Below are 26,641 nucleotides of genomic sequence, written 5' to 3'. Positions count from 1 at the left end.
AAACAACAAGCTGCTGTGGTTTCTTTGAGCAGAGCCTCTGAACTCAGACGTGCAGTACACGGAAGTGCAAGTGTCCTCAGCCGAGTCTCACAAAGGTAAGTGCCACTCGGGTGAGTCCCCAGGCATTGCCTTTGGCTTGGGTGTAAACCCCAGGGGTGGGGGGGTGCCGTGTTCAGTGAGAAGAGTCTGTGCACCCTCAGTCACTCCAAAGGAAGTGATTAGCAGACCTACCGGCCTGCTAAGACTGGAAGGAGCAAAGGCCCTGGCCCTGGCCCTGGCTCCGAGCTGTAAAATCTCAATAATTTAAAAGAAAAAAAGAAAAGGCCAGGCACGGTGGCTCACGCCTGTAATCCTAGCACTTTGGGAGGCCAAGGCGGGTGGATCACCTGAGGTCAGGAGTTCGAGACAAGCCTGACCAACATGGTAAAACCCCTTCTCTACTAAAAATACAAAAATTAGCCAGCTCTGGTGGTGCGCACCTGTAATCTCAGCTACTCAGGAGGCTGAGGCAGGAGAATCACTTGAACTCGGAAAGCAGAGGTTGCAGTGAGCTGAGATTGCGCCACTGCATTCCAGCCTGGGTGACAGAGTGAGACTCTGTCTCAAAAAATATATATAGTTATATATTTATATATGTATAAATATATAAATATATTACAATATATAATATATAAATATACTACAATATATAATATATAAATATATTACATAATATGTAATATATTAATATATTACATAATATATAACATATAAATATTATATATAAATAATATTTATATATAAATATATATTATATATAAAAATATATAATATATAATATATAAAAATATATAATATATAATATATAAATATACATATAATATATATAATATATATGTTTTCTTTGTGTATATATAATATATATTTTTATAATATATTTTATATATTTATATTTTTTATTTTTATATATTTTATCTATAATATTTTTGTATTTATATTATTTATATATTTTTTATTATATATATATATTTTTTTCTTTGTTGAGATGGAGTCTCACTCTGTGCCCAGGCTGGAGTGCAGTTGCGCGATCTTGGCTCACTGCAACCTCTACCTCCAGGTTCAAGCGATTCTCCTGCTTCAGCCTCCTGAGCAGCTGGGATTACAGGTGTGCGCCACCACAGCCAGCTAATTTTTTTTTTTTTTTGTATTTTTAGTAGAGATGGGGTTTCACCATGTTGGCCAGCGTGAACTTGAACTTCTGACCTCAAATGATCCACCCCCCTCAGCCTCCCAAAGTGCTGGGGTTACAGGCGTGAGCCACCACACTGCCTCAAAAATTTTAAAAATTAATTAAAGAAAAATAGAGATAGGGTTTTGCCATGTTGCCCTGGCTGGTCTCAAATTCCTGGGCTCAAGCAATCTGCCCACTTTTGTCTCCCAAAGTGCTGGGATTACAGGTGGAAGCCACCACACCTGGCCAATTTTCAACAATTATTAGTTATGATACTACTAATAATAGGTAAGATTTATTGAGCACTTACTAAGTGCCAAGGAATTAGGAAGTATTGAGCAATTTGTCCCTTCCAGAGGTAGACCCCTTGCCAAACCCAGTGTGTTCCTAAAGTTGCTTGTACAGACTGAATGTGTGTAAATCAAATGCGTGTTTCAAGATATCGAGTGCTTTGCCATTTAGAGGGACACTTAGGTAAAGGCTTTTGAAAGCACGAGATCCCTGTCCGTGTGAGCAGTGGTACTGATTTTACACCTTGGGTTTTGTTTTTGTGTTTGTGGTTCTCTCAAGGGCAGGCTGGCCTGGAAGTCCCTGTCTCTGGTTCTGTGCTGGGGAAATGGATGCAGAGTGGGCTGCTTCATAGCAAATGCTAGAACATCAATCTCATTTGTTTTGGGCACCATAAAAACATGCATCTCCTGGCCAGGCATGGTGGCTCACACTTGTAATCCTAGTACTTTGGGAGGCCAAGGCAGGCAGATCACTTGAGGCCAGGAGTTCGAGACCAGCCTGGCCAACATGGTCAAACCCCATCTCTACTAAAATACAAAAATTAGCTGGGCATGGTGGTGCATGCCTGTAATCCAAGCTACTGGGGAGGCTGAGGCAGAAGAATCGCTTGAACCCAGGAGGCAGAGGTTGCAGTGAGCCAGGATCAAGCCACTGCTCTTTAGCCTGGGTGGCAGAGCAAGACTCCGTCTAAAAAAAAATTTTAAATGCATCTCCTAACCCTCCTCCTCCTTTGCTAACCCAGATTGGGCAGTACACAGTCCCCGGGGGCCACTGCACACTCCTGCACACTCAAAGGAAACAGTGGCTCCTGCACGCTCAAAGGAAGCAGTCTCAGAACCTTCCTGCCCAGCTGGGAAGCTCCCTGGGATCATTGCCATCTGTCTCCCTTCCTCTGAGGCTAACCCCAGGCTGCATCCACCTAGCCAGGCAGGCCTGGGGCAGTTTTCCTGACTGTGCAGGCTGAATGTGTGCGGTTTTCCAGGCCACACCAGCCACTAGCCAGACCACATGGCAATGGGGTCCTGAAATCACCCCTTGCTCCATGATCTGGGAGGAGTCTTGGACTTCTCCTTGTGTTCTCTTTTTGAGCCTGGGCTGTGTGTCAGCAGGTGTATACACAGAACTTTCCTTACAGGGATGCCCTGTAGAGCCGCTGGGCTGTGTGCCGCACCACTGGGGCACATTCCCATAGCCTGCCAAGAGAATGGCCCCCGGGGTTGTGTACTGCCCAATCTGCACAACTCAGTTCCAAGTCTAGACTGGACCTGAGAGGGGTGGGGAACGCGGCAGGCCTGAAACTCTCTTCTTCTTTTTTTTTTTTTTTTTTTTTTTTTTAAGACAGTCTTGCTCTTGTTGCCCAGGCTGGAGTGCAATGGCACAATTTCTTCACGCTGCTTCCTCCGCTTCCCGGATTCAAGCTATTCTCCTGTCTCAGCCTCCCGAGTAGCTGGGGTTACAGGCACCCACCACCATCCCCGGCTAATTTTTGTATTTTTAGTAGAGACAGGGTTTTACCATGTTGGCCAGGCTGGTCTCGAACTCCTGACCTCAGGTGATCCACCCGCCTTGACCTCCCAAAGTGCTGGGATTACAGGCGTGAACCACCAGGCCTGGCCTCTTCCTCTTTATTTCATTGTAAAGTGATTGGTTTGTTGAGATAACAAATTGTGATTAAGGCCCATGAGGGACCAACCACTATGCAGGCAGCACAAGCACATATAGACCCTCCCTTGTGGAGGGACAGCCTGAGAGAGAGCCATGAACACAGTGCAGCAAAGGCTGGGTGGCGTCAGTTATCATAAGTGCCTGGAAGGGGAAGAACAGGGTGCGATGAGAAGACATAAAAGGTGACACCTTTTCTGGCTTGGGTGGCCCAGGGAGGCCTCTTTGAGGGGTGACATTTAAGCAGGGCCAGAAGGGTGCAAAGAAGGCAGCCCCACCAGGAGGGAGGGGTGGGCAGTCCCAGGAAATAGGAAGGGCAGTGTGAGGCGGTTCAGAACTTGACTCATCCAAGATTTGAAAGGAGGCCCTTGTGTCTGCAGAGTCAGCAGGACAGAAAGCAGGAACAGGAAGCTGGGAGGATGCAGGGCCTCTGAGGATTTCTTTGCATTCTATTCTAAGTGGATTCTAGAGCCTTTGGAAGGATTTAGACAGGGAAGTAACAGCTTTCAACTTTCTTCTTTAAAAAATGTCCTTGGCTGGGTGCAGTGGCTCACATCGATAATCCTAACACTTCAGGAGGCCGAGGCAGGCGGATCACCTGAGGTCTGGAGTTCGAGACCAGCCTGGCCAATGTGGTGAAACTCTGTCTCTACTAAAAATACAAAAATTAGCCAGGTATGGTGGCATGTGCCTGTAATCCTGGCTACTTGGGAAGCTGAGGCAGGAGAATTGCTTGAACCCAGGAGGCATAGCTTGCAGTGAGCCGAGATTGTGCCACTGCACTCCAACCTCAGTGATAGAGTGATACTCCATCTCAAAAAAAAAAAAAAAGTCCTTGTGGCTGGCATGGAAAACAGATTGAAGGAGGGCAAAAACAGAAGCAAAGAGACTAGTGTGTTATCACCAGGCAAGAGGGATGGGCGGGCACAGTGCTGGCAATGTATGGATTCTATTCTAGATATATCTTGGAGTCAGATCACAGCACCAGATGAAGAATTGAATGGCCAGGATGGGAGACCTAATTACTGCCTGCTGCTGCTGCTGCTGCTGCTGTGTGTGTGTGTGTGTGTGTGTGTATGTGTGTGTAACAGGGTCTCGCTGTGTTGCCCAGACTGGAGTGCAGTGGCACAATCTCAGCTCACTACAACCTCCACCTCCCTGGTTCAAGCAATTCTCCTGCCTCAGCCTCCCGAGTAGCTGGATTACAAGTGCCTGCCACCACGCCCAGCTAATTTTTGTGTTTTTAATAGAGACAGGGTTTCACCATGTTGGCCAGGCTGCTCTCAAACTCCTAACCTTCAGTGATCTGCCCACCTCAGCCTCCCAAAGTGCTGGGATTACAAGCATGAGCCACTGCACCTGGCCCTGGTTTTCCTTTTCTTGCTCAAAGGTGGGGAAGGGTTGAAGGGACAAGAAGGAGGTATTGTAATCCCAGCACTTTGGGAGGCAGAGGCGAGAGGATCACTTGAGCCAGGCATTCAAGACCAGCCTGGGCAACAAAGCAAGAACTCATTTCTACAAAAAATTTAAAAATAAGAAGGTATCAAGACCCCCCAGGATTGGGTGAAGCAGAGGCGATCAGCATGTGCCCTCCTTGCCAAGCTGTGCAGCTGCAGGGGTGCCATCACCTAACTGGTCCCTCTTTCCCCATTTGCACAAACGCTGTGTGGGCTGCAGAGGTCCAGGTAGACCCGTAAGGAGGGTCAATTGGGGCCAATGGAGAGCTTTTTGGGAATTCAATTTGAGTTTTCTAGACCCATCCTCCTCCTTGGCAGCTAAGGAGCAGTGTGGGAAGTCGGGCCTGAGCCTCAGGTGTTCCCTCTCTGCCTTCCTGTGGGTGGAGAGCCAGGTATTACCAGGTTAAGCAAAGGGGCTTTGTGGGTACAAGGCCTGTGGTGAGTACATTTGACCTGGTCTTGACCAAGCCAGTTCCCTGCTCTCAAGACTTCCTCCTCCTATGGAGGAGGGGATGGGAACCACATCCAGCTCTGACCCTAGTGGCAGCCGACCAAGTGGTCACTTGGGGTGGAGGAGGGGCAGGAAGGAACTCAGTAAATCCTGGTTTGCTGCATGTTTGCTCTGAGACTAATTGCTGGGAAAACCCCATGACGTTGAAGCCATCTCCTTCTCTGTTAACACAGAGAAAAACAGAAGCCAAAATAAAGCCCCATCCGGAAACATCCCTGACAGCAGAGACAAACAGCCTGCCAGCCTGGTTTACTCATTAGCAGGCAGCTGCTGCTGTGGAGTGGGTGGGGAGGGGAGGTGGTGATGAGCTGCAACTCTGCCTGCCCACCCGTCACTAAGCTGGGCAGATTCTGGGGCAGCTGCAACTCTAGCAGCTCCACCAAGAAGCAGAAGCCTCCCCTGCTGCCCTGGCTGATACGAGTGTTACAACATCCCCAAGGCCATCAGAGAGGTCTCCCAGCTGCCCCTCATGGGCCCGGGGACCGTGGGGTTCACAAGATGTCCGGGCCCCCAGGCCCAAACACCAAGCCCTCTCCCTCCATTTATTCCCCACCTGCCCCAGCCCCTACTGTGGGCCTGGGTCAGAGGGTGAGCTGGCCGTGACCACCCCCCCACACACACTATGCACCTGGTACATGGTGTTCGATAGCATTTATTGCAGTGTCTGAGTTGTTTGTGCACCTGTCTGCCTCACAGCCTGGAGCTCCTGAAAGCTGGGGCCAGGCCCAATCACCTTTCCTCTTCCACAGTGCGGGGTTCACACTAGGTGTCTAGGATTCTGCTGAGTGAGTGACTTGGCCAGGCCTGACATCAAGCAGAGGGTGTCTTGGGGATGTGGAGGATCCCCCAATAGGGTTGGGGATCCCTACAGCTTCCCTTGAGGCCCCCACATCTGGTGCCACAGAAAGAGAGTGAGGGGTGTGTGGGCATCTCTGCTGTCCAGCAGTGGGGTGCCCTGGTAGCTCAGCCACTCTTCTGAGTTCCAAATCCTGTTTGGTGCCCTGGGGAAGTCAGTGTAAGGCCCTAGTCACCCCAAATGCCCCAAGTTCCACTGTAGGGATCTGACCCTCTCCCAGGCTTTCTCCTCACAAATGGTTCCTGACACAGGAACCACCACCATTATTGTCACTTCAAACTTGGACAGGTGCCCCCAGGCAGCTGAGCAAGCCTAGGAATGGGACATGTCCAAGACCCCAGCTGTCACCCCATAGGAGGTCGGGCTCTGCCAGGGAGATGGACTTGGGAACAAGTCACGTCAGTGTATTGTGGACAAATGTCACCAACATGCTATGGAGCTCACGGGGCCCTGTAACTTCCCAGGGCACAGAGGGAGGGTGAGTGTTGGTGTGTTGGTACATGCGTGAAGCTCCACCAGGGTCGTGGGGAAATGGGGCAAGGAGAAAGGGCAGTGCTGGCTGTGGAGGAGTGTGTGTGGGGCCAGGAAGTGAGAATGGGGTGTCCCTGGAGCATGGTGAGACAAGGGCATCTCAGTGCAGGTAGAGTCCAGGGTCACACCCCGGCCATCCACTCTGAGGAGGGAAATGCACTGACCGTGGCACAGGAAGCCCCTTACCCTATCTGGGGCTTCCTTTCCCCATCTGTAAAAGGAGAACAGTGGCCCACACGACATCAGGCTCTTATCTATAGTGAGGCTTCCTGGGCCTCTGTGCAGGTGACAGGAGCTGGGAAGTGGCCAGGTTCCATCCTGTTTCCTCAGGGTTGGTGGGTATGTATGTGTGTGCACACCCTGTGTGCATGAGTGTGTGCATACCCAGCTTGCATGTTTGTACATACAGTGTGTATGTACACGCTGTATGTGTGTACACAATGTGTGTAGACACACCCTACACACTGTATGAGGGTGTACATAGCATATATACACATTGTGTGCATGAGTGTGCGTGTGTATACACTGTGTGTGTATTTTTGTGTACACATCCTGTGCCCATACCCCAGTGGAAGGTAAACAGATGTCAGGAAGGGCACCCTTGAGTCTCCTCCAGGTATACACCACACCCTGGGTCAGTCATCATGCTGCCGTACTGAGAGGGTCTATCCCAGAGGATCTCAGCCCTTTCTGCATATTAGAGCCCCTGAGGAGATCCTAAAAAACCAGCACCAGGGACCCCCCCAGGCCAATCCAACCAGAGGCTGCAGTGAGGCCCAGGAGCCAGCAGTGAAAACAGCCAGCCCAGCTGTCTAGCCCTGTAAGAGTTCTCAGTCCTGGCTATTCCTGGGGTCACTAACAACCCCCAGGCTCTAACCCACACCTCAGGATCTGGTTCTGGATCCCGGGGTCTGGGCTCTCAGGTGATTGGGAGGCCATAGCCCAACCCTGCGTTGAGGGAGCTGGCAGAGTGTCTGGACAAGGGTCACGGTGGCAGGGGAAGAGGAACGGGGCCACCAAGCTGGAGGCTGCAGGCCCTTGCTGGGGGCCCCTCCATCCGTGGCCCCTCAGGTCCAGGGTTCGTCTGGAACATGTGGCCCTGCTCCACGATGGCCTGCTGACCTCCTATTCCCAGACTGGGAGTGATGCTGGTTAGACCAAGACCTTCTTCTTCTTCTTCTTTTTTGAGGTGGTGTCTCACTCTGTTGCCCAGGCTGGAATGCAATGGTGCAATCTTGGCTCACAGCAACCTCTGCATCTTGGGTTCAAGCAATTCTCGTCCCTTAGCCCTCAAGTAGCTGGGATCACAGGCACGCACCACCATGCCTGGCTAATTCTTTGAATTTTTAGTAGAGACGGGGTTTCGCCATGTTGGCCAGGATGGTCTCAACCTCCTGACCTCAAGTGATCTTCCCACCTCACCCTTCCAAAGTGCTGGGATTACAGACATGAGCCACCGCGCCCAGCCAGGATCTTCTAATATCAGAAATGACAAGGTCTCTGGGTGCTTCTGGACCTGGTTCTGGTGGGGTGCAGTGGTGGGGTACAGCCTTGCCTGCAGAGCCTCAGACCTTTTCCTATGACTGCAGTGGACTGACCCTGTTCCCAGAGGCAGCTACTAACTTATGCCTGGTTCTTTTTCCAGATCTAGGAAAGAAGGACACAGAGACAGTGTACAGTGAAGTCCGGAAAGCTGTCCCTGGTGAGTGACATTCCCCAGTGCCCCAGCCTGGGGGATGCCCCCTAGCATCACTGATGGGGCCTTGGGAGTAGGCAGAGAAAAGAGGAAGCAAAGAAGGCCAAAAAAGGGGTGCCACCTCTTACACCAGCACTGTGGGCTCCCTCTCTCCCACCACCCTTAAAAAGTCACCTCGGGTTACATTTACCATTCATTTAGTCAATGAGCGCTTCTTGAGTGCTTACTGACCCCAGCCAGTGACCCTTACCTGCTCCCCACACAGGCCCTGGTGACTGGGGTTCCCCAAGGTCTTGGACGTCGAGTGTTTTGCTTTGGAGACCCCCAGTAGCTTCAGCCTTTCTTCTTGTTTTCTTTTTTCTCTCTCTTTTTTTTTTTTTGATGTGGAGTCTCACTCTGTCACTCAGGCTGGTGTGCAGTGGTGCAATCTTGACTCACTGCAACCTCCACTTCCTGGATTTAAGTGATGCTCCTGCCTCAGCCTCCCAAGTAGATGGGATTACAGGCGCGCCCACCACCATGCTCAGCTAATTTTTTTTTTTTTTTTTTGAGACAGAGTTTCACTCTTGATGCCCAGGCTGTAGTGCAATGGGGCGATCTTGGCTCACTGCAACCTCCGCCTCCCGGGTTCAAGCAATTCTCCTGCCTCAGCCTCCTGAGTAGCTGGGATTACAGGCATGCGCCACCACACCCAGCTAATTTTGTATTTTTAGTAGAGACGGGGTTTCTCCCTGCTGGTCAAGCTGGTTGTGAACTCCCAACCTCAGGTAATCTGCACACCTCGGCTTCCCAAAGTGCTGGGATTACAAGTGTGAGCCACCACGCCCAGCAGCTTCAGCTTTTCTGACAGTAGACTGACTTTGGGAGTGGGTGTGGGTTTGCGGATCTGCTCTATTTCCTTTGGTTCGGCTGGCCCCACTTCACTTCCCATGACGACCCACTGCTTCCTCATGGAAGGGCTTCCCCCAGAGCTGAGCGCAGAGCTTAAGCAGACCCGGAACTGGGGGAGCTCAACAAGTCCTTTTATTCGGGGGGTGGGGTATAATAACTGTATTCAATTCTGGTGAAATGAAATACACAATGACAATTTTTTAATTCTGAAAGTAAGTCAGCAATCCAAAAGACATAAACATTGTGGGGGAAATAGTGACTGTATGAGTATCTCGCTTTGTACAGCAGACCTCTATTTAAGTGGGTTCTTGGAAAGGGAATCATTAAAATGGTCCAGGACATTTCTGCAAAGGGTGGCTACTCCAGCTGGGCGCGGTAGCTCATTAAGGACTCAGTAAGTGCTTTATTTATTTATTCAAAATAAATAAATAAATATAAAATGATGGCTCCCCCCCAGCCCCTAAGGCTTAAGTGAGCCTCCCAAGTAGCTGGAACCACAGACACACACCACCATGCCCAGCTAAGTTTTTGTATTTTTGGTAGAGATGAGGTTTCACCATGTTGCCCAGACTGGTCTTGAATTCCTGAGCTCAGGCAGTCCGCTCCCTTCAGCCTCCCGAAGTGCTGGGATTACAAGTGTGAGCCACTGCGCCAGGCAAAAAGCACTTTTTAGAAGAACCATCCAATTCTCTGAAGACCCTGCTTTTTATCTGAAATAGTGATCACTTCTTAATTCACTTTTAAAAGTTGGTATATTTGTAAGAAGAATAGAAACTCAACCCCTTGCGGAACTTGACCCTGAATAATTTTTGAAAAACCAATTCTCTGGGGAATTTTTAGCTCAAGTACCTCATTTTACAATCTGCATATATTCAGAGCTAACAAAATGCAAATCTGACAATAAACAGGCGTTCTCTATTTGTCTAGTGTAAGGGGAAGTTATAAGTGAGGTAGGGTTCAAGGTTGCTCCCATTGTGCAATTGTACAAAACCGCCCCTTCTGCTTTCTTGGTGGTCCCTGAGATTGTTCGATTTCTTGGACAGTGCTGAAGAGTTCACTTTCAGTTGCTTTGGTTACGCAAAATCTCCTATTTGAGCACTTACTGTATGTGCTAAGTGGTCTAAGTACATCGTCTCTTTCAATGGGATTTGTCAATGGGATTCACCACAAATCCCATTTTACAGTTGAGGATACTAAGGCATAGAGAGGTTAAGACGCTTGCCCAAGATCATGCAGCAAGCAAGCCCCTGAGAATCGTTCCTCCCTGGAGTGGACTCCATGCTCTTGATCTCTGAGGTGTACTGTCTTCAGTTTGGGAAAGTCAGGTGATAGAAGGTGGAAGCTGCAGGGATCCTCGCTGCAGGACGCCAGCTCCTTACCACCTCTGCCTCGAGGCCTCCAGCGAGGTCTGTGATCATCTGAGGCTACTGGTTGGAGGCCCTTTTATAGGTGGTGAGGGGCACCTTAGTGTGGATTCTAGGGAAAAACTTAACTTTTTTTCCTTTACTCTCCTGAGTGCTCCGACTGGGGCCCTGCGAATTGGACAAGCAGATTAACAAGAGAAGAACAGAGTTTATTAACATACATAATGCAGATCACACAGGAGAAACATCTATGATGAGTAACTCAAAGGGACGGTTAGCACTTGGGGTCTATAAAGCATCTTAGGCTGATCGCAGTGGCTCATGCCTGTAATCCCAGCACTTTGGGAGGCTGAGGCAGGTGGATCACCTGAGGTCAGGAGTTGGAGACCAGCCTGGCCAATATGGTGAAACCCCGTCTCTACTAAAAATACAAAAAATTATCTAGGCATGGTGGCACGTGCCTGTAACCCCAGCCCCTTAGGAGGCTGAGGCAGGAGAATTGCTTGAACCCGGGAGGCAGAGGTTGCAGTGAGCCGAGATCACACTATTGCACTCCAGCCTGGGCAACAAGAATGAAACTCCATCTCAAAAAAATAAAAATAAATATAAATATATAAAGCATCTTAACAAAGAGCAATAAATTTGTAGAGAAATGACAAGACAAAGGAAAAATGGTTTTTGGCTTCCCAGGGTGGCAAACTGAGAAAGTCAATCAAGTGGCCACAAAGATTTTATGGGGGCATTTACAGCAGGCGTCTTTTCTTAGGAGTTTCTGCTTTTAGGGCTGGGCATGGTGGTTCATGCCTATAATCTCAGCACTTTGGAAGGCTGAGGTGAGAGAATCACTTGAGCCCAGGAATTTGAGACCAGCTTGGGCAACATAGTGAGGCCCCATCTCTAAAAAAAAAAATTAAAAAACCAATATAAAAACAAAAATTAGCTGGGCATAGTGGTGCCTGCCTGTAGTCCCAGCTGCTCAGGAGACTGAGGCAGGAGGATCACTTGAGCCTGGGAGGTGGAGACTGCAGTGAACTGTGATTGTGCCACTGCCCTCCAGCCTGGGTGACAGAGTGAGACTGTGGGTTCCAAAAAACTTAATTTTTTTCCTTTACTCTCTTAGGTTTTCTGACTGGGGCCCTGCAAATTACACAAGACAGATTAACAAGAGAAAAACAGAGACCCTCTTTGTTTTTCTCTTGTTAATCTGTCTCAAAAAAAAAAGGAAGAAGTAGTTTCTGCTTTTAGTCAGATAAACAAGCTCTGGGAAGACTTCTTTCTACATCTGAACCAGCTCAAAACAATCCTTATGTCAAAGGGGCATATTTTGTGGCATATTCTGATTTCCTTCATCTGCTTTAGGGCAGCTGGCTGTTCAAGTGGGTTCTCTCGGGGTCTCCAGGTTGGTTCTAGATTACTCAGTCCAGGCTTTGGAACCTGACCCCTCAGGCAGAAACCATAGGCATTGTAGAACCCACTCTTGCAGGATTTGAAGCAGTGTAGAGCACAGGCTTTCCTGGGAGACATCCCAGTCCCCATTCTGAGGCAGCCCCCAATCAGCTGAGTGACTGTGACCAAGATGTCTTACCCCTCGGAGACTCAGTTTCTTCAACTGTTAAATGCAAATGGGGTTAAATGAGATAGAATCATGGGAGATGGTGCTGGTTATCCCCACAGTCACTGTATTATCCCTGCCACAGAGTGAGCACTTAATCAATTTCAGTTTAAAAACACAGGAGGAACTTGAGCCCTGTAGAGTTCAGTGTCTTGCCCAGGGTACTACTAGAGCAGTCCCCTGATTCCCAGACCAGGACCCTCGCACAGCACCACCTGGGCCACCTGGAGTCAATCAGGGCTCTGTCCCTCTATAACCTTGTCTCTAAACTGGCAGCCCATTAGGGAACCTGCCAGGTCTCTAACCTGCCCAGGGGTGAAGGTAGAGAGAGCCCTGGGTCTTGCACAGGTCATAGCCCTTGGGGCCTGCAGCTGCCTGCAGCTGTGCCTCCAACCCACCTGGAAGCCTCTGGTCCTGGAAGCCAAGGGGTTTCCTGTTTGTCAGTGCTTCCTTGAGGAGAGGAGCCTGCAGGACATGGCTGATTCCTTTTCTCTTTCTTTCTTTCTTTCTTTCTTTCTTTCTTTCTTTCTTTCTTTCTTTCTTTCTTTCTTTTCTTCTTTCTTTCTTTCTCTTTCTCTTTCTTTCTCTTTCTTTTTCTTCCTTTCTTTCCATTTTCCTTTTCTTTCCTTTTGTCTTTCCTTTTTCTTTCTCTCTTTCTTTCTCTCTCTCTCTCCTTCCTTCCTTCTTTCTTTTCTTTTCTTTCTTTTTTGTAAGACAGAGTCTCACTGTGTCACCCAGGTTGGAGTGCAGTGGCACGATCAGTGCACAGCAGCCTCCACCTCCTGGGCTCAAGCGATCCTCCGGCCTCAGCCTCTGGAGAAACTGGGATTACAGGCACGCAACACCATGCCCGGCTAATTCGCCATGTTGCCCAGGCTGTTGTCCAATTCCTGGGCTCAAGTGATCCGCCCGCCTTGGCCTCCCAAAGTGCTGGGATTCAGGCGTGTGCCACCTGAATGCTCAGCTTTTCTTTCTTTCTTTTCCTCTTACTGGTTTGCTAAAGAGCAGGCATCCATCTGAGGAATTTTCTCTCCTAAATTCTCTGGGACTTCCTTAATAGAAACCATCCTCTAAGTAATCTCTTTTCCTCCACTCCCTACGTAAAATCAGAGATATTCCCTCCTCTCTGCCTGGGGGTAGTCAGATGATTCTCCAAGGAGCCAGATCCTTCAGCCAGCAATAACCCACCCCCTTAGGCTTCTCTCACATTCATCCTCAGCCTCTCTTTGTTCAAGTCTTCCCCAGATCCCAGAGCTGTTAAGGATCATTTCTTTCTTTCTTTTTTCTTTTTTTTTTTTGAGACAGGGTCTTCGCTCTGTCACCCAGGCTGGAGTGCAGTGGCGCGATCGCAGCTCACTGCAACCTCCAGCTCCCGGGTTCAAGTGATTCTCCTGCCTCAGCCTCCTGAGTAGCTGGGACCACAGCTACTGCCACCACGCCCAGCTAATTTTTTTTGTATTTTTAGTAGAGATGGCGTTTCACTATATTGGCCAGGCTGATCTCAAACTCCAGACCTCAGGTGATCCTCGGTCTCCCAAAGTGCTAGGAAAACAGGCATGAGACACCGCGCCTGGCCAGATCATTTCTTATACATCATCATAACCATCCCCAGATTCTTCATCATTGCCAAATTCTTCAGCAGCTCTTTCCTCTGAATATTATTCCACCTCTATAGACTGCAGATTTCTTTTGTTCCGTGTTGATTTTTTTCTCCCTATACTCTAATTATCTTGTGGTTGGGAGGGTCCCTTCCTCCTCGGTCACAGCTACAGCTAATACGTATTGAGCAGTCCCTCTGTGTGAGACACTTGGAGCCCTACCTTAATCCTCAAGATCATCTAACAGTTGATGGGGGTTCTATTATTATTCTTGCTCTGCAGATGGGGAAACGGGCCCAGAGGTTAACTAACTTGTCCTTGTTCCACAGCCAGTGGCAGAGCAAGTATGGGACCCAGGGGGCCTGGCTGAAGCCATGCTCTTCAAAGCCTTCCTGTTCCCTCTCTTTTTTTCTCTCAATTGGTTTGTTACCAATTGCTGTCAATTGTTTGTTGCCAAACCAATTGACCGCATTCTTCTCTGTTTTCCATCTTTCTTAGTCTAGGTTTCATGTTATCGGCATAATTGGAGAACTCTGTCTACTTTTTTTTTTCAGACAGTGTCTGACTCTGTCACTCAGGCTGGAGTGCAGTGGCACAATCTTGGCTCACTGCAACCTCCGCCTCCCCAGGCAGGCCCCTCTGACTCAGCTGGGACTACAGGCGTGCACCACCGCACCCAGCAAAATATTTTTGTATTTTTAGTAGAGGTGGGGTTTCGTCACATTGGCCAGGCTGGTCTTAAACTCCTGAGCTTAAGCAATCCACCCGCCTCAGCCTCCCAAAGTGCTGGGATTACAGTGCCCGGCCCACTTTTTTAATACTTTTTACAATTTTATTCTTAAAATTGTGGTAAAACACATATCACATAAAATTTACCATTTTAACTCTAAGTGTCCCGCTCAGTGGCACTAAGTACTACACTTCTGGTTGTCATAGCGTGGTGGACAGAGAAGAGAATGCTACTGTGTCTCGTGGAGAGAGGCCAAGGATACCGCTAAACATGTGACAATGCACAGGATAGCACCCTCCCCACCACAAAACACCACCCAGCCCAAAATTTCAACAGGGCCACCATGGAGAAACTCTGGCCAGAGGAATTCACCTCCTGCAACTCCTCCAACAGGAGAGCTGGTTTTCCTCTCCAATGCCAGCTCTTGCCTGCCCTCTGTCTTGGGAGGTAGCTTGAGGCACATCCCACCTGATTACTGTGGCTCTGGATGGGTGCTGAGTCTTGCTCTGGGCACCAGCCCTGCATGTTGAGTCAGAGGCCCACCTCCCCATCATAGAGTCTGCTCACTCAGTGGTCCATCTTCTACTTTTTTGTTGCTGTTTTTTGTTTTTTGAGACTAAGTCTTGCTCTGTCACCCAGGCTGGAGTGCAGTAGCACGATCTTGGTTCACTGCAACGTTTGCCTCCTGGGTTCAAGTGATTCTCATGCCTCAGCCTCCCAAGTAGCTGGGACTGGAGGCACACACCACCACGCCCGGCTAATTTTTGTATTTTTAGTAGCGACAGAATTTCACCATGTTGGCCAGGCTGGTCTCGAACTCCTGGCCACAAGTGATCCGCCAGCCTTGGTCTCCCAAAGTGCTGGGATGACAGGCGTGAGCCACTGCGGCAAGTCCACCTTCTACCTTCTATTTGCCTGGGATTCAGACTTCCACGGTGTTTCTTAAGGAGGCAGAAACCCTGGTCCTCACCACATCCCCTGCCACCCAGTATACCAACAGTGGCTGGGTCGAGAGTAGCCGTGACAGGAAATGGCTGAGAAAGAACCAAAGAAAAGGAGGCCTCTGTGCCAAGTCTCCCATGGAAGGAAGAGAAGAGCACTTGAGGATCAGTCCCCACCCATCCTGTGAGGCCCAGAGCCAGTGAGGCCAGAGGGCACTGCCAACCCTGCCCCTAGGGAAGCATTTCCTACTTCAGCGTGCAAGATGGAGAAAAAAGTATCCCCATGAAAAAATGGATGCTACCTCCAATTCTACTTTGGTGATGATTGCTCTGTTACCGAAAAAACAAGAACTGCAAGTGTGCATGGAGTGAGTGTTCCATCAGTATTTGAGTTTTTAGCATTTTGTCTTCAGATTGCTTTAGAAAATGCCGACTCGAGGTTCTTTCCCTGTTGGGAAAGAAGTTCCGGAGCCCTTGGGGGAGTAGGAGGGTCCAGGAATCATGGGGTCCTTTGGGTCCTTGCAGGTCAGATTTGCAGTGGGGGTGCTGTCCCCAACCTCACTCAATGCATGGAAGTTGACACAATGGCTCAACATTACTGTTGGGCTGACTCATCATTTGGCTGTTGACGCCAGCCTCTGGCCCAGCCAGAACAGAAAAAGGGCCCCTGAGGAACTTCTGGCTCTGTTCCCTCTATGGGGGAGGGGCAGTGGACTTGTGATAAGACAGGGTGTTAGGGTGAGGTGGACTTGGGGAAACAGGATATTTCTAAATTAGAGAAACAGAAGGGTTGTGACCCCCGCTGCGACAGATGGGCCCTGAGCCTGCCCGAGGTCCAGGAGGAACTGTATGTGAGCTTGGGGCTGGGTCTATACCAAGGCCCCTTGGTGTGCTTTTCTCGATAAGACTGAGGACTTATGGCCCTCCCACCATTCCCTCCACCACCTTCGAGAACAGCAACCATCCCCAATGCCCACATCTCCTCTTGGGGTCTCCCCCAGGCAGCAAGTGAGGTCCCCATGACTTCTCTGTCTTCAAGTCAGGGTCCACAGTCGGCTGTTTGGGGATCTTCCCCAACATGTGGGCCACTGACCATTGGGTGGGGTCCTGGTCCTTTCCAGAAGGGCAAGCCATACCCGTCGCTTGCCTCTCATAGGAAAGACCATCTCTAATGAATGCAGGCAGGGATCACCCACCACCCATGCAGAGCTTCCTGCTCTCATTGGCTTTTCTCACCCTCACTGTCCTCTTGCTGACATCTGGTTGGGACCATTTGCACAACTGCAGACTGGCAGGGCCAGGCACACACAGCATGCTGCCTGCCAAGAAGGTGGTGTGAGACTGGGCACGGTGGCTCGCGCCTGTAATCCCAGCACTTTGGGAGACTGAGGTGAGTGGATCACCTGAGGTCAGCAGTTTGAGACCAGCCTGGCCAACATGGCTAAACCTCATGTCTACTAAAAATACAAAAATTACCCGGCTATCGTGGTGGGCATCTGTAATCCCAGCTACTTGGGAGGCTGAGGCAGGAGAATCGCTTGAACCCAGGAAATGGAGGTTGCAGTGAGCCACTGCACTCCAGCCTGGGTGACAGAGCTAGACTCCGTCTCAAAAAAAAAAAAAAAGGAAGGTAGTGTGGGCTCCCAGGCAGTTGAGAGGAGACTCCTGAGGGGAAGGGGAAACAGTTGCCCAGATCTGCTAAGAGCGTTGGCAGTGCTTCTGCCTCCTGCTCTGTTGAGCCTGCTCTTGGAAGGGATCGACAAAATAGTATGAAATCTAGAAATAGCTTTATTCCCAAAGAGGATACGGGTGGTGTTATTGAAAAGAGCAAAAACTTGGAAAGCACCTACATTTTTAAAGTAAGGAATTGGTGAAGTCAATAGTTGCACATCCATTTAACAATTATTTAGTAGCTAATTGGACAATTATGCTTAAGAAGTTTTCAGAAAAAGTTTATAAAGCCGTGTTATATGAAAAAGTTAAGTTATAAAATGGCATATACTGTATAATTATAACTGCTCCCCACCCTCAAAAAAGCTGAATCATAGTGGAAAATGACTAGGAAAAAAAAAAAAAAAGCATCAACAGGGTTTGGAGAATGAGGCCAGAGATCATTTTTATCTGCTACTTCCTACTTTCCATAGTTTTCATTTTTTTCTTAAAAAAATATGTGCTACTAATTTTTTTTTTTTTTTTTTTTTGAGATGGAGTCTTGCTCTGTCACCCAGGCTGGAGTGAAGTGGTGCGATCTCAGCTCACTGCAACCTCTACCTCCTGGGTTCAAGTGATTCTCCTGCCTCGGCCTCCCGAGTAACTGGGACTACAGGTGCCCACCGCCATGCCTGGCTAATTTTGTATTTTTAGTAGAGATGGGATTTCACCATGTTGGCCAGGCTGGTCTCCTGGCCTCAGGTGATCCACTCATCTCAGCCTCCCCAACTGTTGGGATTACAGGCATGAGCCACCACACCCGGCCGTGATACTACATTTTTAAAAAACTGTTTAAAATGTTAAATGAGGCCAGACGTGGTGACTCACACGTGTAATCCCAGCACTTTGGGAGGCCAAGGTTGGCAGATCACCTGAGGCCAGGAGTTCGAGACCACCCTGGCCAACATGGCAAAACTCCATTTCTACTAAAAATACAAAAAAAAAAATTAGCCAGGCGTGGTGGTGTGCGCCTGTAGTCCCAGCAACTTGGGAGGCTGAGGCAGGAGAATTCCTTGAATCTGTGAGGCAGAGGGTGCAGTGAGCCGAGATAGCGCCAGCTGAGGCAGGAGAATTGCTTAAACCCCGGAGGCGGAGGTTGCAGTGAGCCAAGATGGCGCCACCACACTCCAGCCTGAGCGACAAAGCGAGACTCTGTCTCAAAAAATAATAATAATAATAATAAAAAAAGAAAAAAGAAAAAAAAAAGAAAATTTTAAATGAAGTGCCAGGGACTTCATATACATGTCATGTGGAGCTAGAAGGGTCCTGGGGAAGCTGTTTTTGCACAGAGGAGCCATAAACCTCTAAGACCACCTGCCGGCTGATGTCTCCTGGCTCTCGCCTCCTCCCTCTTTTCTCGACCTGCTCCTGCCCCTGTCATGTTGTTGGGGCAGTTGAACTGGGTTGTTTGCATTGCTCACTGCCATGTCATCCTTTGTTTTGCAGATGCCGTGGAAAGCAGATACTCTGTAAGTACACATTTCATATACATTATATTTAAAAGTACTCCACTGAACAGTGAAATATTTCCAGACTCACCCACGTCCTGCATTCCCACAGATTCTTCCCCACTCCCTAGTCTGTTTCAGACCAGAAGCCCTGGGCTTCTCTGACTAGCCTTGGCCAGTTCTGATTTCGAATATTCTCTCCTGCAATTTCCATCATTACATCTCAGCCCACATGTGAAGGGATTGGGACTCTAGGGTGCTTAGTGCCAAAAAAGCAAAACACACATTTCATTTCACGCCAGAGTCTAGGCTCTGGAAGTGAGGCAGATCTAGGGTGTATGCTTGGAGGAGTGGAGCAGCTGACAGCTCATAGCAATTTAGCCGATACCAATTACCCCCTACACACCAGACCATCAGCTGCAGGAGACACCCAAGGTTCTTGACCTCAGTTCACCTGATGAGGGAATCAGACATGTGATCACTTATCATAAAGCAAAGTGAGCTATGCCAGAGCCTATGGGAACACAGAAGAGAGACCTAGCTAGTGGCCACTTCTCCAAAGAATCATCTGGAATGGGCCATGAAGAATGAATGGAGTGATGGCAGCATCAAGGGAGAAAGATCAGCAGGAGCACAAGGGTGAGGGATGACCAGTTTCAAGCAGTGTGGGATGGGAAAAGAAGAGTGTGACAGTGACAAGTGATGGGAGAAAGATAAGACAGGGCTTAAATCCAAAGGACTTACATGCCTTGTTAAGAAGTTTCATTCTGTAGGAAATAGAGTTAGGAATCTGCTATTTGGCAGATGGGATGGTTTATGAAAGACGCAGAGGCCCATGTTCAACTTTTGCAAAGACGTGTCTTCCACTCCCAACTTTTTTGTGAGCTACCCAGCAATGCAGGAGTTAACCGGGCCCCTAATATCTTAAGAAATGAGGCATTTGCCGCATAAACTTCTTTTAGGTCTGGGAAGAACTCTCAGCAAGATTTCTGGTAGCTCTTCCAGTGGGCCCCTGGCTTCCTTTGTTTTGCCCACGTCTGGACTCTTGTAAAACAGCTCATTATGCCTTTGACAGACAGGAAGCCACTGACATTCTTTTTATGGAAGAAAGCTATGAATTTAAGGAAAAGAGGAATGAAATGAATGGTTGTTTTTTTTCCTAGCCAAAACCCACTCAGACTCCTAAAATCAGAGACTATCGTGTCACTGGGACAAGGAGCCCAATTTACAGATGAGGAAACTGAGGCCTGCACTGGTAGCATAGCATGCCTGGGGTCACCTGGATGGCTAATAGAGTGAGGAATAGAGCCCAGGCCTCTATACTCTGCGGCCAGTCCTCTGTCACGACAGAGACTCCCTCCAAGATGTGAAGTTGCTGTCCCAGCAATAATGGCTTCGAGAGTGGAAAATGAGGTCTTTGCTCCCTGGGCAGTGCGGGACACAGATGTGTTCTCCCGGAGTGATAAACATGGCTGGGTCCACCCAAAACACCCTGTAGGACCAACTTATTTACTTTGTCTTGGATCCAAAGGGTGTCTCTGGACAAAGGCTCGGAGCTCCAGGCCAGACAGAACTTTCCCCAGAAGCTGGCCCTTGGGCCTCAAAGTCTGCTCCCAGAATGATTCTGAGAGCTCACCCATGGCTGGTCCTGTCCCCCCAGAAAAAAGAATAGAGTCATTTGGTGGGAGCACAGGGTTTCCAGCCGTTGGGAAAGGAATTTTGAACCTTTAAGCAAATGGGTTTTGTTTATAAAAGAAGCAGGTATAGCTTCCCTAATAATCGGCTGGTGTGGGTCAGGAGAAAATTAATTGAATTGCCCAGTGGGGAAATGGGAGGAGATTTCCTTCCTGAAATCAAACCTGGCGATCATTCCCAGTTGTTTAATGGCCGTTGCCTCTGAAAACATTGGAGGAAATATCTTAACAATGAGATAGCCACATAGCCAAAGACTAATTTGGTATTGTTTGACTTGCTTCAATGGCACATTCTGACTTCATTTTTCCTCTGCCATTTTTACCTTGTTTATAAATTGTGTGTGTGGCCGACACAGACAGATAGCGTGGAAGAGAACACCCTGTACTTAAATGAAAGGGGTGAATCTGGACCTGCGAGAGTCTTGGGATCTTGGAGAGGACCCTGCCTTCTTACAGAAAGAAAGGCAATTGGCAGCTGTAGCTCCCCTCCCCGTTTCCTGGAGGCCAGGAGGCAGCTGGGCTACAGTGGAAACTGCCCAGGTGCTAGGATCAGGGGATGGGAGGGGAGCTCCAGCTTTCTAGCTGTCTTTTGGGTGAGCCTGTCTTCCTCAAGCTCAAGCTTCCTTATCTATAAAGTGGAGATGGTGATGATGAAGATAATAAGAGTAACCTACTAGGATTTTCTTAAGGATGAAATGAGCAACTGCAACCACCATATAAAAGCTGCAAGCTGCAAACCACCATATAAAAGCTGGTTGATTTCAAGCTCTTTCCCTCACTTGGGCAATAGTAGGTGTGGACGGGGGACTTAACTTGATTTGGCCATGAAATGACCCTGCCACATATGGAGAATGTAGCAGTTGCTTACCCAAGGCATAGGATTCAACCAAAGCCAGGCTTTGACTTAGGAATAAGAGACCCACGTTAACACTTGACTTCCCGCTTCTTAGCCATGTCACCATGGGCAGAGTTCTTGGCCTCTCAGGACCTCTGCTTCCTCATCTGTAAACTGGGAATCATAAACTCCCTCATTTGGTTGTTGCAAGGGTTGAATGGGCACCTGGCACAGACCTGGTCTATTGCAAGTGCCCATAGGAGCACTTTGTAGAAGCAGGAACTAGGCCGAGCGCGGTGGCTCACGCTTGTAATCCCAGCACTTTGGGAGGCCGAGGCGGGCGGATCATGAGGTCAGGAGATTGAGACCACGGTGAAACCCCGTCTCTACTAAAAATACAAAAAAAATTGGCCGGGCGTGGTGGCGGGCGCCTGTAGTCCCAGCTACTTGGAGAGGTTGAGGCAGGAGAATGGCGTGAACCCGGGAGGCGGAGCTTGCAGTGAGCCGAGATTGCGCCACTGCACTCCAACCTGGGCGACAGAGCGAGACTCCGTCTCAAAAAAAAAAAAAAAAAAAAAAAAAAAGAAGCAGCAGGAACTAGAGATCCCAGGGTGTGTTGAAATCAAAATGACCTTTGAGGGAGACCACACCATATTCCAGGTACAAGGCAGGGCGATTTCACAACTGCACTTGGGTGGCTGATGGCTGGCTTCTGATTTAAGCACAGCAAGCCCAGGCCTTGGATGTGAGCATGTTAACCTTTACTTCAAAATCCCTCAGGCCCTGTTGATTGTGGCCCAGCCCTTCCTGTCTGTGGCTTTGGTTCTGCAATGGTGCCCCACACATTGGCTGCCCCCACAGAGGGAGAGCGGAAGTGTCTGGGGAGGGGCTTGGTCTGGGGCCCGCAGAAAAGCTGGATACCAGAGTCATGTCTCCCCTATCCAGGCGGAGCAGAGGAAATAGGGCAGGGTGGCTGCCAGCGCTGGCAGGCCTCCAGCCTCTGGGGCCAGCACGGCTTGCTTGGCCCACTTGTATGGGGCTCTCCTGGCAGAGGAGGGGCCAGAGCCTTGGCTTGCTAGTTGGGGCACCTCGGCCCTGCATCCTGTTCCCCAAGGGTCCTCAGACCCAGCAGGGCTGAAACAAAGTGGAGACACTATCCCAGCTCACCCTCAGGAAGCCAACCAGGCTGGCTGTGGAGGTCCCAAGACCCTGGGTCATCCTCCGTCTCCTGATTCTGCCTTGCTGAGTTCCACCTGCAGCAGAGTGTCCTGTGCACATGGAGGGTCCAGAATAGTGGACTTGGGTGCTGCCTGCTCTTCAGGGCCCAATGTTGCCCAGGGGCCCCCTCTACTCTGGTATCTCCCAGCATGCCCTGCTCTTTTTCCCTCCAAGGGCTCCTTCCATTTGTCAAAATCCAATCTTTAGGCTGACTCCAGAGTTGCTTCTGTGCATCCCCCACTGCCCAGCCCAGAGCCCACTCAGTGCCTCTGAACCCCTTCTGCAGTTTGTTGAGACCTCTTATACCTTCTACTTCATAGTGGTGTTGTTTATCAATAATTGACACAATATAAAATTCTTGGGGACAGCTTCTTGCATCCCCAGCATAGAGAACAGTGTATGGGTCAGATAAGGGTCCAGGCACTGATAGGTGGAAGGTGACACAAATACCACTTGAAGCTGTTAAAGAGCACTACTGGATGGCAGAAGGCATCCAGGAATCCTTTTGTGGGTGTTTTTTTGTTTGATTTTGTTTTTTGTTTGTGTGTTTTTTGAGATGAAGTCTCACTCTGTCACCCAGGCTGGAGTGCAGTGGTGCTATTTCAGCTCACTGCAATCTCCACCTCCCAGGCTCAAGTGATCTTCCCACCTCAGCCTCCTGAGTAGCTGGGACCACAGGTGCACACCACCATGCATGCCTAATTCTTTGCATTTTTGATAGAGACAGGGCTTCACCATGTTACCCAGGCTGGTCTGGAACTCCTAAGCTCAGGGAATCCACCCACCTCGGCCTCCCAAAGTGCTGGGATTACAGGGATGAGCTACCATGCCCAGCCAGGAATCCTTTTTTTTAATTGTCATAAAATATACATAATAGTAAGTTTACCATTTTCATTCTTTTTTTTTTTTTTTGAGACGGAGTCTCACTCTGTCGCCCAGGTTGGAGTGCAGTGGTGTGATCTCGGCTCACTGCAAGCTCCGCCTCCCGGGTTCACGCCATTCTCCTGCCCCAGCCTCCCAAGTGGCTGGGACTACAGGCACACGCCACCACGCCCGGCTAATTTTTGTATTTTTCAGTAGAGCCAAGGTTTCACTATGTTGGCCAGTCTTGAACTCCTGACCTCATGATCCACCCGCCTCGGCCTCCCAAAGTGTTGGGATTACAGGCATGAGCCACCACACCCAGCAAATTTACCATTTTCAAGTGTATACTTAACCATTTTAAAGTGTATAATTCAGTTGCATTAGGTCCGTTCACATTGCTGTGCAACCATCACCACTATCCATCTCCAGAGCTTTTTCTTTTTCTTTTTAAGTGAAAGCAAGTTTATTAGAGAAGTAAAGAAACAAAAGAATGGCTACTCCATAGGCAGAGCAGCCACTGAAACACTGTACTCATTAAACACTAACTCCCCATTGCTCCTCCAGCAACCCCTAGGAACCACTGTCTACTTTCTGTCTCTATGAATTTGACTATTCGAGGTACATCACACAAGTGGAATCATATATTTGTCCTTTCATGTCTGCCTTATTTCATTTAGCATAACGTTTTCAGGTTTTTCTGTGTTGAAATATATCAGAATTTCATTCTGTTTTTAAGGTAGAATCATATCATTTTAAAACATTTAAGTTGGACCATCTAAGTTCAGTCCTTCATTTTTAAAATTAAAAAACAGGCCTCAAATGGGTACATCTTATGTTAGTTAGAGGCAGAACTGGAGCTAGAAGTCAGATCTCTTACCAAGTTTCCTTTCTTCTTCTGTGGGTAAGTGGGGCACCCTTGGGACGCTGTGCTGGGTGTACATGGGTGCTTGATGAAGTTACTTGGTGGATTGATGTGATTGATGTCCAACATGTATGCAGGGACAGAGGCTGTATTCCCTACAGAGCAGGCATGGAGAGAAGGAGAAATGCATATGGGCAGAAGCCAGGAGAGGGAGGGTGTAGTGAGCAGAGATCACGCCACTGCACTCCAGCCTGAGTGACAGAGTGAGAATCCATCTAAAAAAAATTGCTTGCTAAAGAAGTGGTCTCCTGAGGTCTTAAGACGTTCCTGACAGTGTCTTGAGTGGGTGAGAGAGAGGCTGCAGTCATTGTGCTGTGGAATTTCAGAGGTGAGAACCACACCTAACCAAAATCACTTTCACTGTTTGCCTCAGTGACACAGGTACAGGAACCCTGGTGGGTGTTGTATTAAGTAAATTTGACCTTTACTCTTTGCAGACCTGTGAAATGTTGTCTTCTCGGGGGTCACATGCATCCGTAGTGCTGAGGACTCCTTGGGCCTCTGAAGTCACAGAGAGAACCCTGCAGGGTGGGGGACCAGTGTGTGACAGCCCTGCTTTGCATTTTCTTTGAGAAATGCTGTCATTTTGCATGTCTCTCCACCAGGGCAATCTTCAATCTTGAGAGGTGTGATCATAAGTTGCCTTGTTTCTTGTCGCTACAGAGAACGGAAGGCTCCCTTGATGGAACTTAGACAGCGAGGCTAGATGCACATCCCTGGAAGGACATCCATGTTCCGAGAAGAACAGACGATCCCTGTATTTCAAGAGCTCTGTGCACTTATTTATGAACCTGCCCTGCTCCCACAGAACACAGCAATTCCTCAGGCTAAGCTGCCGGTTCTTAAATCCATCCTGCTAAGTTAATGTTGGGTAGAAAGAGATACGGAGGGGCTGTTGAATTTCCCACATACCCTCCTTCCACCAAGTTGGAGCATCCTTGGCAACTGGAAGAGCAGAAGAGGAGATCCAGGGCAAACAGGCCATTGGGATATTCTGAAACTTGAATATTTTGTCTTGTGCAGAGATAAAGACCTTTTCCATGCACCCTCATACACAGAAACCAATTTTCTTTTTTGTACTCAATCACTTCTAGCACATGGCCTGGTTAGAGGCTGTTTTTTTCTCCTTTCCTTTGGTCCTTCAAAGGCTTGTAGTTTGGGGTAGTCCTTGTTCTTTGGAAATACACAGTGCTGACCAGACAGCCTCCCCCTGTCCCCTCTATGACCTTGCCCTCCACAAATGGGAAAACCAAACTACTTGGGAGCACTGCCTTTGAAATACCAACCTGAAGACACGGTTTATTCAGGCAATGCACAAAACAGAAAATGAAGGTGGAACAAGCACAGATGTTCTTAAACTGTTTTTTTCTACACTCTTTTTCTTTTCCTCTACCATGCTGAAGGCTGAAAGACAGGAAGATGGTGCCTACAGCAAATATTATTCTTAATTGAAAACTTGAAATGTGTATGTTTCTTACTAATTTTTAAAAATTTATTCCTTGCCAGGGCAGGCAAGGTGGCTCACGCCTGTAATCCCAGCACTTTAGGAGGCTGAGGCAGGCAGATCACCTGAGGTCAGGAGTTTGAGACCAGCCTGATGAAACCCTGTCTCTACTAAAAATACAAAAATTAGCCAGGCGTGGTGGCGCATGCCTGTAGTATCAGCTACTCAAGAGGCTGAGGTGGGATAATCGCTTGAACCCAGGAAAGGGAGGTTGTAGTGAGCGGAGATCGTGCCACTACACTCCAGCCTGAGTGACGGAGTGAGAATCCATCTCAAAAAAAAAAAAAAAAATTGCTAAAGAAGTGTTCTTCTGAAGTCTTAAGACATTCCTGACAGTGTCTTGAGTGGGTGGGAGAGAGGCTGCTGTCATTGCGCTGTGGAATTTCACAGGTGAAAACCACGCCTAACCAAAATCACTTTTCCTGTTTGCCTCAGTGACACAGCTGCAGGGACCCTTGTGGATGTTGTATTAAATAAATTTGACCTTTACTCTTTGCAGATCTGTGAAATATTGTCTTCTGAGGGGCCACATGCATCTATAGTGCTGAGGACTCCTTGGGCCTCTGAAGTCACAGAGAGAACCAAGCAGGTCTATGTTTTTGTTTTGTTTTGTTTTGAGATGGAGATTCGCTCTTATCGCCCAGGCTGGAGTGCAATGGCGCAATCTCAGCTCACTGCAACCTCCGCCTCCTGGGTTCAAGCAATTCTCCTGTCTCAGCGTCCTGAGTAGCTGGGATTACAGGCACATGCCACCATGCCCAGCTAATTTTTGTATTTTTAGTAGAGATGGGGTTTCACCACGTTGGCCAGGCTGGTCTCGAACTCCTGACCTTTGGTGATCTGCCCACCTCGGCCTCCCAAAGGGCTGGGATTGCAGGCGTGAGCCACTATGCCCAGCCTAGACTCTTTTGACAATATGATGAAAGCTGTTGGTTCCTTTCCCCAACACACACACATACACATACACACACACACACACACACACACACACAGCTGTATCATGAAAATGTCATACAATTTCCAAGTTTTCAGAGTGGTGGGCTCAGACTGAGGTCAAAGGATCAGATGACCTCTAACGACCTTCATGTCTCTGTTG

At 48.7% G+C, this 26,641-nt stretch overlaps 1 protein-coding gene across 3 annotated transcripts in view; it reads left to right on the top strand.

The window, feature by feature from the left end:
• The window catches only part of PECAM1 (platelet and endothelial cell adhesion molecule 1), an 86,180-nt gene extending 60,137 nt beyond the window's left edge, over window positions 1-26,043 (top strand). For 2 of the 3 annotated variants that reach the window (XM_030799866.1, XM_030799867.1), the window contains 4 exons: window positions 33-95; window positions 8,164-8,220; window positions 18,507-18,529; window positions 24,705-26,043. In XM_030799866.1, the coding sequence (XP_030655726.1) occupies window positions 33-95; window positions 8,164-8,220; window positions 18,507-18,529; window positions 24,705-24,734 (173 nt within the window). In that variant the 3' untranslated portion in view covers window positions 24,735-26,043. The remainder of the gene's footprint in view (window positions 1-32; window positions 96-8,163; window positions 8,221-18,506; window positions 18,530-24,704) is intronic. The other variant, XM_030799865.1, reaches the window with a different exon arrangement.
• The last annotated feature ends 598 nt before the right edge of the window (window positions 26,044-26,641 follow it).

Source organism: Nomascus leucogenys, chromosome 19, assembly GCF_006542625.1.
Source record: "Nomascus leucogenys isolate Asia chromosome 19, Asia_NLE_v1, whole genome shotgun sequence".
NCBI classification, from domain to species: domain Eukaryota; kingdom Metazoa; phylum Chordata; class Mammalia; order Primates; family Hylobatidae; genus Nomascus; species Nomascus leucogenys.
Note: the sequence above shows the minus strand (reverse complement) of the source record. Positions and strands in the feature narration are given on the sequence as shown.